At 39.7% G+C, this 13854-nt stretch overlaps 1 protein-coding gene across 2 annotated transcripts in view; it reads left to right on the top strand.

The window, feature by feature from the left end:
- Window positions 1-13854, top strand: part of SYCE3 (synaptonemal complex central element protein 3) — a 43746-nt gene that overhangs the window by 8125 nt on the left and 21767 nt on the right. For both annotated transcript variants that reach the window (XM_003989426.6, XR_006601232.1), the window contains exon 2: window positions 3476-3584. In XM_003989426.6, the coding sequence (XP_003989475.2) occupies window positions 3476-3584 (109 nt within the window). The remainder of the gene's footprint in view (window positions 1-3475; window positions 3585-13854) is intronic.

Below are 13854 nucleotides of genomic sequence, written 5' to 3'. Positions count from 1 at the left end.
CACTTCCTACAAGTCTCTGGTGAAAATCTAGTCAAAAGACCTTCCCTGTACACTTATTTATTTTTAAGTTTTTATTTAAATTATATTTAATTGGGTACCTGGGTGGCTTAGTCATTAAGCATCTAACTTCGGCTCAGGTCATAATCTCACGATTCATGAGTTCAAGCCCCACATTTGGTGAGCATGAGCCCCGCTTAGGGTAAAACATGAGCCCCCTGCTTCGGATGAGCCCTGCTTCTCTCTAAAAATTAATATAATATAATATAATATAATATATAATATAATATAATATTCCATTTTGTTAGCATACTGTGCAATATTAATTTCAGGTGTACAATATAGTGAGCAACTCAACACTTTCAATAAGACTTGGTACTCACACAAGTGCACTCCTTAATCCCTATCACCAATTTAACCCATCTCCCCACCTACCTCCCTATTAGTAACCCTCAGTTCTCTATGGTTAAGTCTCTTTCTTGGTTTGCCTCCTTCTTTCTTCCCCCCCCCTTTACTCCTTTGTTTTGTTTCTTTTTAAGTTTTTATTTAAATTCTATTTAGTTAGCATACAGCGTAATATTAATCAGCACTTCCATACATCACCTGGTGCTCATCACAAGACTGTACACTTATTTAAATTTCAGCCATCACCTTACACACACTTCCTCCCACACTCCATCTCTGGTTGACTTTTTTCCTTGGTACTTATCCCCTCCTTATGTTTATTTCACTTATTAATCTTGTTTATTGTCTCCTCTCACCATGGAGTATGAATTCCATGAAACCAAGGATTTTAACCTGTTTTGTTCACTGCTGTATTTTCAGAATCTAGAGTAGTGCTCAATAAATATGTGTTAAATGTATGGGTAAAAGAATATAACTGCAATCTTATAAATTAGTGAATTGAGCAAGTACCCCACACAACATAGATATGAATTGTGTATCTACTTTGCCTTCACAGAGATTTTTGCAACCACCTACGTGATAGAATTATTTTATTATATTTTTTATTTATTTAGCTCTTTTGTAGGAAAACTGTAGATTTTTTAACCTTGCAGAGTTTTGTGGTTTTTTCATGGATATTTTTTTATCACATCTCATGGAAATACACAACTCTTACAGATTTTAAATATCTCAATAAATTCTAGATCTCTCTTTTTAAAATTTATTTATTTTGAGAGAGAGAGGGAATGCAAGTGGGGAAGGGGCGAAGGGAGAGAGGAAGAGAGAGAAAATCCCAAGCAAGCTCCACACTGTCAGTGCAGAGCCTGATGTGGGGCTCAAACTCACAAACTGTGAGATCATGACCTGAGCTGAAGTTGGACACAACCAACTGAGCCACCCAGGAGCCCAAATTCTAGATCTCTTAAGGCTTTCTTCAATTATTTGGTCACAACTCAGAACTGGATGAGAATGGGAATAGTCAGGAGCTAGATATTAAGGGATCTTATATCTATAGTAAAGAGATTATATTTTATCCTGAAAGAAGATGGGAGCTATTGAAAGGTTGCAAAGAGAGTGACATGGTCAGATTTGCATGTTAGGTAAGGTCATTCTGGAGGTGAACTGGAAGATGGATTTGACAAGAGGAAGCTAAAAGCAGAAAAATCAGTCAAGAGTCTATGAAAATAGTCCAAATGAAAGGTGAAGAGAGCCTGCACCATCAGTTCCAAACTCTGTATTTTCAACTCTAGCCTTTCTCCTGAGCTCCAGGCCTATATATTCGACTGCCTATTTGAATCTCCACTTGGAGGCCTAATAGGCATCTCACATTAACATTCAAAATAGAGCATTTGGTTTCCCTTCTAATCTTCTCCTCTCTTAGTCTTCCCCTTTTTGGCTAATAATACCACCATGTATCAAATTTTTCTCATAAAAATTAGGAATCATTTTGATATCTCTCTCCCTATCATTTACCCCTGCAAATATAGACACATCAGATCCTCTTCCAAATTCTTTTGGCTCATCTTCCAAACTATAACACGAACCCTTCCACTTTTCACCATTGATATCATTACCTACCACCCTAGTCCAAGCTACATCCATCTCTAGATCATTCTAATGCTCTCTTAACTAACTGGTTTCCCACTTTTGCCTCCTCTCAACCTTCTGCAATAGTCCAGTTTCCAACCAGCAGCTGAAGTCATTGTCTTTTTTTAATGTTTATTTATTACTTTTTTTGAAAGAGAGAGCATGTGAGCAGGGGAGGGGGAAAGGGGGGCAGTATATAGAGGATCTGAAGCAGGCCCCGCACTGACAGCAGAGAGCCTGATGCAGGGCTCAAACCCATGAACCATGAGATCATGACCTGAGCTGAAGTTGACCACTAACCGACTGAGCCACCCAAGCACCCCTGAAGTCATTATCTTAAAATATATCCCCTGCTCTCAACCTCCAGTGGCTTTCCCTCACACTCAAAATAAAACCAAAATTCTGGAGGCACCTGGGTGGCCCAGTAGGTTGAGCATCAGACTCTTGATTTCGGCTCAGATCATGATCCCAGGGTTGTGAGATCAAGCTCTGCCTTGAGCTCCTTGCTGAGCATGGAGCATGCTTGGGATTCTCCCTCTCGCCTTCTGTCTCTGTCTCTCTCTCCCCTGCTCACATGTGCGTGTGCTTACTCGCTCGCTCTCTCTCAAATTAAAAAAAAAAAAAAAAATTCTTGCCTACCTAGCTGATCTCGTCTCATACCACTTTTCTCCTAAACCCCATTCTTTACTTTCTTTTCATGCCTTAAAGCAGAACATATCAGGGCCACTCCCACCTTTTCTTGAGCCGTTCCCTCTATCTAGAACTCTTCCCCTAGCTCTTTATATGCCAACTCCTTTTTATCATTCAAGTGTCAATTCAAATGTCACTTCATTAGAAAGGACTTATCTGACTTTATAAGCAAAAGCACCCCTCCCCATGAAATATCCTCTTTATTAAACCACCCTGTCTTGTTTTCTTTGTGCAGTGAACCACAAACTGAAGGTATGCTTACCATTCCGTTGTTTATTAATCGTCTCCTCCATGGAATGGAAGCTCTGTGAGAGCATGGGTTTTTCTGTCTGGATCTACAAATACACTGAAATACCCACATCCGTAGTAGACATCTGACACATAGTAGATGCTCAGTAAATCTATTCAATGGTGGTTAATGGAATGGACCCGAATTAAAGCTGCAACCTTGGAGAGAGAAAGGAAGGGACTAAGAGATTTTAAAGAGCTGGGCCAGGCTATGAGTTCCACAAAGGCAGTGTTCAGTTCACTGGTGATTCCCAAGCCGCAGACCTTCTTGACCCATAGATGATTAAATATTTATTCCATGAACAAATAAAATTGGTGAGTTTCAGTGGCCCATTTGGTCAGGAAAAGAAGATAAGGAGGAATTAAAGATGGCCTTGGGTTTCTGGCTTGGGCTACCCAGGTATAAGTAATAGAGCTGGAATTGAAACGTTAGTCTGTCTCACTGCATCTTCTTTTGTGCACTGCCTAGATGGCTGATTCTGATCCTGGAGAAAGAAACTATGACAACATGCTGAAAATGCTGTCAGACCTGAATAAAGACTTGGAAAAGCTACTAGAAGAGATGGAGAAAATCTCAGGTACAATGTCTTCCGCCTTACGTCCAGTAGCTCAGATTCTTCCTACACTGCTGAGCTCAAATCAAGTGCCTTAACAGGCCTTCCCTGACCACTTCTCAGCTTCTATACCATGTAACTACTATGCCACAAAATTTGACAATACCACTAAATATTGCCTTGAATTATTTTCTGATTACTTTATGTGTGTTTTCATGTTACTTCTTCAACTGGACTATTATCCTCCTGTGGGCAGAAATAGTGATTTCTTTTTTGTAACTGGGCACAGTACCAAACCCAAGCTCAAGTATTCAGAAAGTGACAATGTTAATATAACACCTATGAACAGAATTGGAACATTCTTCCTGTGAGTCGTTTAAATAGAAAGAGTTCAGAGTAATAGCGCTAAGACTGATGAGGTGCTGAAATGGGAGGTACAGTTAGTTCAGTGGAATAGAACAAGAATAGAGTTGAACAAATTTCTCCATTTTTGAATAAGAATGTTAGTCTGTTAGTCCACATGTTTCCACTAAGTGATAACCAGCAGTGGTGGAGATACTATTATAATTTCTTTGTTTTTTTAAGACTTTATTTTGGGGACACCTGGGTGGCTCAGTCAGTTAAGCATCCAACTCTTGGGTTTGGCTCAGAACATGATCTCACAGTTCGTTAGATCAAGCCCCCAGTCAGGCTCTGTGATGACAGTGTGGAACCTACTTCAGATTCTCTCTCTTACCTCTCTCTGCCCCTCCCATGTGCTCTTTCTCTCTCTCTCTGTCTAAATAAATAAATAAACCTAAACAAAAAAGGCTTTATTTTTAAGTGATCTCTACACCCAGTGTGGGGTTTGAACTCACAGCCCTGAGATCAAGAGTCACGTGGCCTACTGACTGAGTCAGCCAGGCATCCCCCCACCATTATAATTTCTTTAATTTGTTCTTTACTAATTCAGAATATGTATAATTCTTTAATTTATAAGCCTAAGTTTTATTAGAGAAAATAATAATGTAAAACAAATTTTAGAAAGTGTGCATACTCAAAATGAGAAACAACCTTTTTTTAAGGACATTTTTAGTTTGCAAACAATCTCCATTTATTACAACAGGCTTTAGAAAATTTCTACTTGAGTGGTGCCTGGGTGGCTCAGTTGGTAAGCGTCCAACTTCAGCTTAGGTCATGATCTCACAGTTTGTGAGTTCAAGCCCCGCGTCAGGCTCTGTGCTGACAGCTTGGAGCCTGGAGCCTACTTCGGATTCTGTGTCTCCCCCTCTCTCTGCCCCTCCCCTGCTCATGCTCTGTCTCGCTCTATCTCTCAATAATGAATAAACTTTAAAAAAAAATTAGAAAATTTCTACTTGAAATGTTGGCAATTTTTTTGCCTATGTACTTGAAAGTTTTTTATATTTTGTAAACTGTCTTTTTAAAATGTTCTAGGGGGCACCTGGATGACTCAGTCAGTTCAGCGTCCAACTCCTGATTTCAGCCCAGGTCATAATCTCATGGTCCATGGGTTCAAGCCCCGCTTGGGGTTCTGTCTCTCTCTCTCTCTGCCCTTCCCCTGCTTATGCAGTCTCTCACTTTCTCTATCTCTCTCAAAATAAATAAACTTTAAAAATAAATAAATAAACCAATGAATAATTAATTAATTAAAAAGTCCTATAATTTGTTTTCTACCAAAAGTTATATAATTCCTTCAATCTAATAAAATATTCTCCTATCTAACAGTATTCACTTAGTACTTACTATATGCTATTGTAGGATTAGGATGGAATAGAGATATCAAATAGAGATGCTCCTTCATTAAAAGAAGTAGGTAGGGGGCCAGAAACAGACATCAAGATGACTAATTATAATTTAAATATATAAATTAAAACATTTTAATTTTCTATTAAAACTGTAATCTAGTAAATGCTGATAATGGTGTATACCAACTACTGGGGAGGGAGCAGAGAAGAAAGAGAGGCTGACTGCTTGGGGAGGCAAGTGAGGCTCTGAACAGCGCATTAGGGAAGGAATTCAGATTGGACAGATGAGGTAGGGATGCTGGAGGTAGAGAGGAGGGGCAGTCCTGTAGAAGAAATAGCCAAATGTGTGTGTGCCAGTGAGGGAAAGCTGGGCATAGGGAGCAAGATTAGCGCATGAGAACCACAAGAGGGCAGGCCAAAGAAGAGGCTGAAAAGGTGAGAAGAAGGGTCTTCAACATCAGCCTAAGGAATTTGACTTTTCTTTTCTTTTCTTTTGTTTCTTTTCTTATTTAGGTAATAGATAGCCACTGGGATTTCAAGGAAGACACTTGTGTTTTAGAAAGATACCTCTGGTAACCAAGGAGGGATGGTTTGGAGAGGGATGACTAGTGGAAGGATCAATTATGAAGCTTTGCAAAACTAAAAGCTAAAAAGGAACTAGCCTTAACTCTGGCTTGGCACTGAGAACAAGACAGAAATAGCAGACTTCTGTGATAGAATCTCTTGATTTGTAAGAGGTCTTTATGTATTAAGACTATAAAGTCTGGGGCACCTGGGTGTCTCAGTTGGTTGAGCCTCTGACTTCGGCTCAGGTCATGATCTCTCAGGTTTGTGAGTTCAAGTCCCAAGTTGGCCTACTGCTGTCAGCGTGGAGCCCACTTTTGAATCCTCTGCTCCCCTCTCTCTCTGCCCCTCCCCTGCTTTCAGATGCTTGCTCAGTCTCTCAAAATAAATAAACTTTAAAAAAAACTTTAAAAAAAGGATTTAAAAAAAAAGAAAATCTTTCCCTAATCTGAGATTAGTGAAATATTTACTTATATTTTCTCCTACTTTACTTTGTGTTCCTCTTTTTAAAATTTTTAAAATTTTTATTTATTATTTTGAGAGAGACAGAGACAGTGTGAGTGGGGGAGAGGCAAAGAGCGAGAGAGAGCGAGAGCGAGAGCGAGAGCGAGAGAGAGAGAGAGAGAGAGAGAGAGAGAGAGAATTCCAAGCAGGCTCTACACTGCCAGCACAGAGCCCAGTGCAGGGCTCGAACCCACAAACCGTGAGATCATGACCTGAGCCGAAACCAAGAATTGGACCGACTGAGCTACCCAGGCACCCGTCTTTGTGTTCCTTTTTAACATTTACTTCCAAACCACCTGGTGTGCCAGAGGAACCAAACAGCATATTGCATTTTTATTTAGATCTGCTAGCGACTCTTTTTTCAGCAAATATTCCAATAATAATTAAGGTAGTAGCTAAGTAAGTTATTAAGTAACAATAGTTAAGTCAGTTAATGTTGCTAAAGTAATAGTGTTATTAAAAATACTCTCTCTAGGGGCGCCTGGGTGGCGCAGTCGGTTAAGCGTCCGACTTCAGCCAGGTCACGATCTTGCGGTCCGTGAGTTCGAGCCCCGTGTGAGGCTCTGGGCCGATGGCTCAGAGCCTGGAGCCTGTTTCTGATTCTGTGTCTCCCTCTCTCTCTGCCCCTCCCCCGTTCATGCTCTGTCTCTCTCTGTCCCAAAAATAAATAAACGTTGAAAAAAAAATTTAAAAAAAAATACTCTCTCCTTTCAAGATAAGGTTGACAGGTATTTATATTGAAAGAAGTCACATAAAACACTCAGCTTTGACAATTTTTTAAATGTGAGTAAAATTAAAGTTGTCTGATACTTGCAACTATTATATTTAAGCAGCTACACTTCTTGAAAGGCTTGTGCAATTCTTTTCTCACAGGAATGAAAAAGGTTTAGCCTATGTACACTTGGCATAAATGAGGCTTTTATCATGCGCAATTCCACACCCTCTCCGCTTGGTGCTTTTTCCACATCACACCCCTTGAATTGATATAAGGTCCATTATTTGTTCTTTAGCTGATTCTTTCCTTAGTTTTAATTTCACATATTTTCCTCTTTTTTATAATTCTATTTTTATATAAATGTTCTGCACAGTAGTCTGATTTGGGGGTAATATAAGTCTTTGTAGAAATTTCTTGAGGCGCCTGAATGGCTCAGTTGGTTAAGTGTCCAACTTAATTTCAGCTCAGGTCATGATCTTACAATTTGTGGGTTCAAGCCCCGTGTCAGGCTCTGTGCTGACAGAGTGGAGCCTGCTTGGGATTCTCTCTCTCCCTCTTTCTGCCCCTTCCCTGCTTGCATGCATGCTCTCCCCCTCTCTCCGAAAAAAATAAATGTACTTAGTATATAGATCTTGAGTGTTCTTACCACACAAAATAAATAATAACTGTGAGGTGATAGAAATGTTAATTACCTTGTCTGTGGTAATCATTTCATAATGTATACAAATATCAAAACATCACATTGTACGCCTTAAATATATACAATTTTTATCTCAGTTATACTTTTAAAAAGCTGGAAAAATATAATCTCAGAGCCAAAGAAATATCATGACTTGGGGGCAGGGTTAAAGCACCATTCATTCATTCATTCATTCACTCAACAAGTACTTCCTGAATGAACACATGCCAAGCCCTGCACTTTAATTGCTTATAATCTAATGGGGGAAATAAATGTATAGACATATAAATGCAGTATACAGGGGTGCCTGGATGGCTCAGTCAACTAAGCATCTGATTCTTGATTTCCGGTCAGGTCATGATCTCATAGTCATGATGAGCCCTGTGTCGGGATCTGTGCTGAGCATGGAGCCTGCTTGGGATTCTCTCTCTCTCTCCTTCTCTCTCTGTCCCTCCCCACCACCCTCTCTCTCTCTCAAAATAAAATAAACATTTAATAAATAAATAAACGATTAAGAAATGCAGTATACTATGTTAATTGGTATAATAAAAGGATAGTAAAGTTCCAGTGAGATTTGGAATCGATGGCTGAAATCTGTCTGGTAAATTATGGAAATTTTTTTTGAGAGAGAGACAGAGTGTGAGTGGGGGAGGAGCAGAGAGAGAAGGAGACACAGAATCCAAAGCGGGCTCCAGGCTCTGAGCTGTGAGCACAGAGCCCGATGCAGGGCTCGAACTCACAAACCACAAGATCATGACCCGAGCTGAAGTCGGACGCTTACCGACTGAGCCACTCAGGTGCCCCTAAATTATGGAAATTTTTAAGAGGAGGCATGAAGCATTTCTCTGAAGTAGGAGTTGTTAGGAGTTTCTCAAATAGACAAGTGATGGGCAAGGCTTTCAAATAGAAAGAACAATTTGTGCCAAGGAACAAAAGTATAAGAAAGTTGGTTGGATTTAATGTTAAACTTCTATAGAATAAACTAAAAGTGGAAGTGGTAGAGAATAAATCTAAATGAATCATTTGGGGTCAAATCATGAACGACTTTGTGTACCACACTAAGGAGTCATTCTGTAGTCAACAGGGGAATAATTGAAGAAAGCTAAGCAGAGGAAAAACATAAAGATTTACAGAAAGGTTTTAGAAAGATTATATAGCGGTGTGGAAGAAATTGGAAGCTACCTCAGCAATGACCTCACAGATAAATATTACCAGATACAGCATTGGTGGTATAGTGGCGAGCAAAGCTGCCTTCCAAATACATGAAATGATAAGCCACTGTGAGTGAAAGTCCACAGAAGCAAGAGCCAACATATTTAGATCTCCAAGGACTATAGGTGATGTCAGATGCAGAATGCAAATAGCTGTGTATAAAGTGGCTACAGAAGTAATGGATGCAGTTACAAAGATGAGTATAAAAGAAACTCAAGGGGGGCGCCTGGGTGGCTCACTCGGTTAAGTGTCCGACTTTGGCTCAGGTCATGATCTCACGGTCCGGGAGTTCGAGCCCCACGTCGGACTCTGTGCTGACAGCTCAGAGCCTGGAGCCTGTTTCAGATTCTGTGTCTCCCTCTCTCTCTGCCCCTCCCCTGTTCATGCTCTGTCTCTCTCTGTCTCAAAAATAAATAAACGTTAAAAAAAAATTTTTTTAAATAAAAGAAACTCAAGGATAGACATTTTTGAAAAGAACAAATGGAGTCTCTTAAAAAGAAAAATATAATTGTGAGATAAAAACGAAATCAACAATAGTTGAAGAGATGATTAATTGCAGGATAATGCATCAAAAAGAGATAAAGAAAGTAAAAGTATGAAGAGATTAAGAGACTTGTGATATAGACCAAGAAGTTCTAATATATACCTCATTAGCATCTCAGGAAAAAAGACATTAGAGACAATGGAATAATGGCAATACCTAATAATATAATGTCTGTGAATTTTCCAGAACTAATGAAAAATTGAATCATAGATCCAAGAAACAAAATACATTAAGTAAAATAAAATTATATCCATACCTAGACACATAAAAGTGAAACTTCAGAACACCAAAGACAAAGAGAAAAACTACAGGAAACCAGAGAGAGAGATCAAAGGAGTAACAATTGGAGTGAACTTTGATAAATGGACTAAATGTGCCAACCAAAAGACATAGGGTATCAGAACGGAGTGAACTTTGAACAATAATTGTGAGAACCAGAACTTAGTGGAATAATATCTAAATGTCATAAAAACACTATTGATGCAGAATTATGCATCCAACAAAATTATCTTTCAGTAATGAGGAAAAAATAAAGACATTTGCAAATGAATAAAAACTTACAATATTTGTCACAAAGAGACCTGCTTTAAAGGAACTACTAAAAGTTTTACTTAAGTAAAGGGAATATGATCTCAGAAGGAAGGTCTGAAATGCACAGGGCAATGGAAAACAAATAAAATATTAAACATGAAGGTAAATCCTATGAATAGTTCATTAAGTACATTTTCTCCCTTCCACATTACTTCCTGTGACAGTGTTGCTAAATCGTCTGCCACCACATAGCAAGTATCTCCTCTCCCCTAGTTTCCAATAAGAGTTTCCTCCCTTTTCTGTAAATCCTCATTGGCAGCCTCCTCAAACTCCAAATCCTATGAACAGTGTGCTCAAGGTACTTTAATCTTTCACTAATGCTTTCCTCAAAATCCTTACAGCTTTTCCAGCTCCCATCCCCTGAAACACTCCAAAGCCACTCCCACATTTCACAGTTTTGTTACAGGAGCACTTACTCAAGTACCAAAATCTGTGTTAGTTATCTATTGCTTCATAACAAGTTAACCCAAATTTAGCAACTGAAAACAAAAAATATCTATTATCACACAGTTTCTGAAGATCAGGAATCTAGGAGTAGCTAAGCTGGGCTCTGGATATGTATTTTATGAGTTTGCAGTCAAACTGTTGGCTGTGGTTTCAATCTCCAGATGTTTGACCAGAGGCTGGAGAATCTCCTTCTGAGCTCACATAGCTGTTGGCAGGCCACTTTCTATGTGGCCTCACCAGAAGGCTGTTCATGACGTAACTTACCCCAGAGCAATTACATGTAATATATAATATAGTATAATACTACATACACACATGAAAGAACCAGAGACAGAAGGTACGATCTTTTATAAGCTCAGCTTAGAAGTGACATACCATCACTTCTGTCATATTTTACTTGTCACATGGATCTACTCTAGTACAGCGTGAGAGAGAACTACATAAGGGTGTGATTAGCAGAAGGCCGGGACTACTACAGGGCTCAACTTGGAAGCTGGCTACCACACTTATGCAGAACATCTAAAACACATGTAATTGGAGATAATATGATACATGAAAGATAAGTGTACAAAAGTTAATTGCATTTATATATGCCAGCAACAAGGAATTAGAACACATTTTTTAAAGGCATTTACAACAGTAACACACAAACATACACATGCACGTGCATAGACACATCTATTAATTCCCCTGGAAGAAATGTAACAAGAAATGTGCAAGGCTTATATGCAGAAAATTATAAAACTTGACTAACAGATACTAAAGATCAAAATAAATGGAGCTGTAGCTACATTTATGAATAGAAAGACTTAAAGTAATATGTCTGTTCTCCCCAGAGTTCATCATTTGCTTTAAAGTAGTTTTAGTGAAAATCCTAATAGGGTTTATCATGGAACTTGACAAGTTTATTCTAAAACATTTATGAGAGACTTACAACCCAAAAATAGCTAAGATATTTCTGAGAAAGACAAGGACAGAGGATTCACCCTACCATTACCAGGACTTATTATAAAACTATATAGTTAATATAGTGTCATATTGACTTAGAAATAGACAAATTGAGCAACAGAATGCAACAGAGAGCCCAGAAACAGACACACACACACGCTCACACACACACACATCACACACACACGCTCACACACTCACACATAAACACACACACATGGATATGTGCACACATAACACACTCTCATACACACACATACACACGTGAACACACACACTCTCACACACATGTACACACATAACATGCTCATATACACAAACATGCACATGTGTACATACATACACACTCACAGGAATTTTTATATATAATAGGTGAAATGACAGATCAGTGAAGGAAAGAATAAACCATTTATTTTTAAAGAAGGAACTATTTAATAAGTAAGCTGGAGAAATTGGTTATCCATAAGAATAAAAATTACAAATGCATCCCTACCCACACATACACACAATAGCTTCAGAACAATAAGGGCTTAGGTATCAAAAATGTTTAAAACTTGGAAAGAAAATAGGGGAGAATATCTTGTGACTTTGGGGGTGGAGTAGAATTTCCTAAACAAGAGGCAAAAATGCTAAACACAGAATAAAAGATTGATACGTTGAACTACATTAACATGAAGAACTTCTATTCATCAAAAGGTAATTTAAGGGGCGCCTGGGTGGCGCAGTCGGTTAAGCGTCCGACTTCAGCCAGGTCACGATCTCGCGGTCCGTGAGTTCGAGCCCCGCGTCAGGCTCTGGGCTGATGGCTCAGAGCCTGGAGCCTGTTTCCGATTCTGTGTCTCCCTCTCTCTCTGCCCCCTCCCCCATTCATGTTCTGTCTCTCTCTGTCCCAAAAATAAATAAACGTTGAAAAAAAAAATTAAAAAAAAAAAAAGGTAATTTAAATGTCACCTTCTTGGGGCACCTGGGTGGCTCAGTCAGTTGAGCATCCAACTTTAGCTCAGATCGTGATCTTGAGGTTCGTGGGTTCTTGTCCCACATTGGACTTTCTGCTGACAGCCCAGCGCCTGCTTCGGATTCTCTGTCTCCTTCTCTCTTTACCCCTGCCCCACTCACTGTCTCTCAAAAATAAATAAACATTAAAAATTTAATAAATAAATAAAAATGTCACCTTCTCCGTGAAGTGTTTCCCAAGTGCTCTTCTTTTTTTTTTTAATTTTTTTTTTAACGTTTATTTATTTTTGAGACAGAGAGAGACAGAGCATGAACGGGGGAGGGGCAGAGAGAGGGAGACACAGAATCCGAAACAGGCCCCAGGCTCTGAGCCGTCAGCACAGAGCCCGACGCGGGGCTCGAACTCACGGACCGCCAGATCATGACCTGAGCCGAGGTCGGCCGCCCAACCAACTGAGCCACCCAGGCGCCCCCCAAGTGCTCTTCTTGAAATTGCAAATCCTTTTTCCCTGGCACTCTCAACCCTCCTTCATGGATTTATTTTTCTCCTCAGCACTTATTACTTTCTTTTTTTTTTTTTTTTAACGTTTTTATTCATCTTTTGAGAGACAAAGAGAGAGAACAAGCAGGGGAGGAGCAGAGAGAGAGGGCTGAAGCAGGCTCCAAGCTCTGAGCTTTCAGCACAGAGCCCAGTGCAAGGCTCGAACCCACAAACCTCAAGATCATGACCTGGGCCAAAATCAGCTGTTTAACCTACTGAGCCACCCAGGCGCCCCAGCACTTATTACTTTCTAACATACTATATAAGTTTACTTATTGTTATTTTTTTAATGTTTATTTATTTTGAGAGAGAGAGTGCACATGTGCACAAGCATGCAAATAGAGGAGGGGCAGAGAGAGAGGGAGAGAGGGAATCCCAGCTCCATGTTGTCAGTGCAGAGCCCGACTGGGGGCTCTATCTCACGAACTGGGAGATCTTACGACCCGGGAGATCATGATCTGAGCTGATCAAGAGTTGGAAGCTTAACCAACTGAGTCACCCAGGCGCCCCTACTTACTGTTATTTATTATATAATGGTCATGAGGCCAAGACTTTTTGACATTCTTTCTCACTGCTCTGTCCCCAGAATAGATGCTGACCCATAATAGATGTTTAATAGATATATTTTTTTAATTTTTTTAACGTTTATTTGTTATTGATAGAGAGATACAGAGTGTGAGCAGAGGAGGGGGAGAGACAGGGGGAGACACAGAATCCGAAGTAGGCTCCAGGCTCTGAGCTGTCAGCACAGAGCCCAACGCAGGGCTCGAATTCACGAACTCTGAGATCTTGACCTGAGCCGAAGTCGATCGCCTAACCAACTGAGCCACCCAGGCGCCCCTAATAGATA

This window comes from Felis catus, chromosome B4 (assembly GCF_018350175.1).
Source record: "Felis catus isolate Fca126 chromosome B4, F.catus_Fca126_mat1.0, whole genome shotgun sequence".
In the NCBI taxonomy this organism is placed as follows: Eukaryota; Metazoa; Chordata; class Mammalia; order Carnivora; family Felidae; genus Felis; species Felis catus.
The sequence above is the reverse complement of the archived record's forward strand: the minus strand, read 5'-3'. Positions and strand labels throughout refer to the sequence as shown.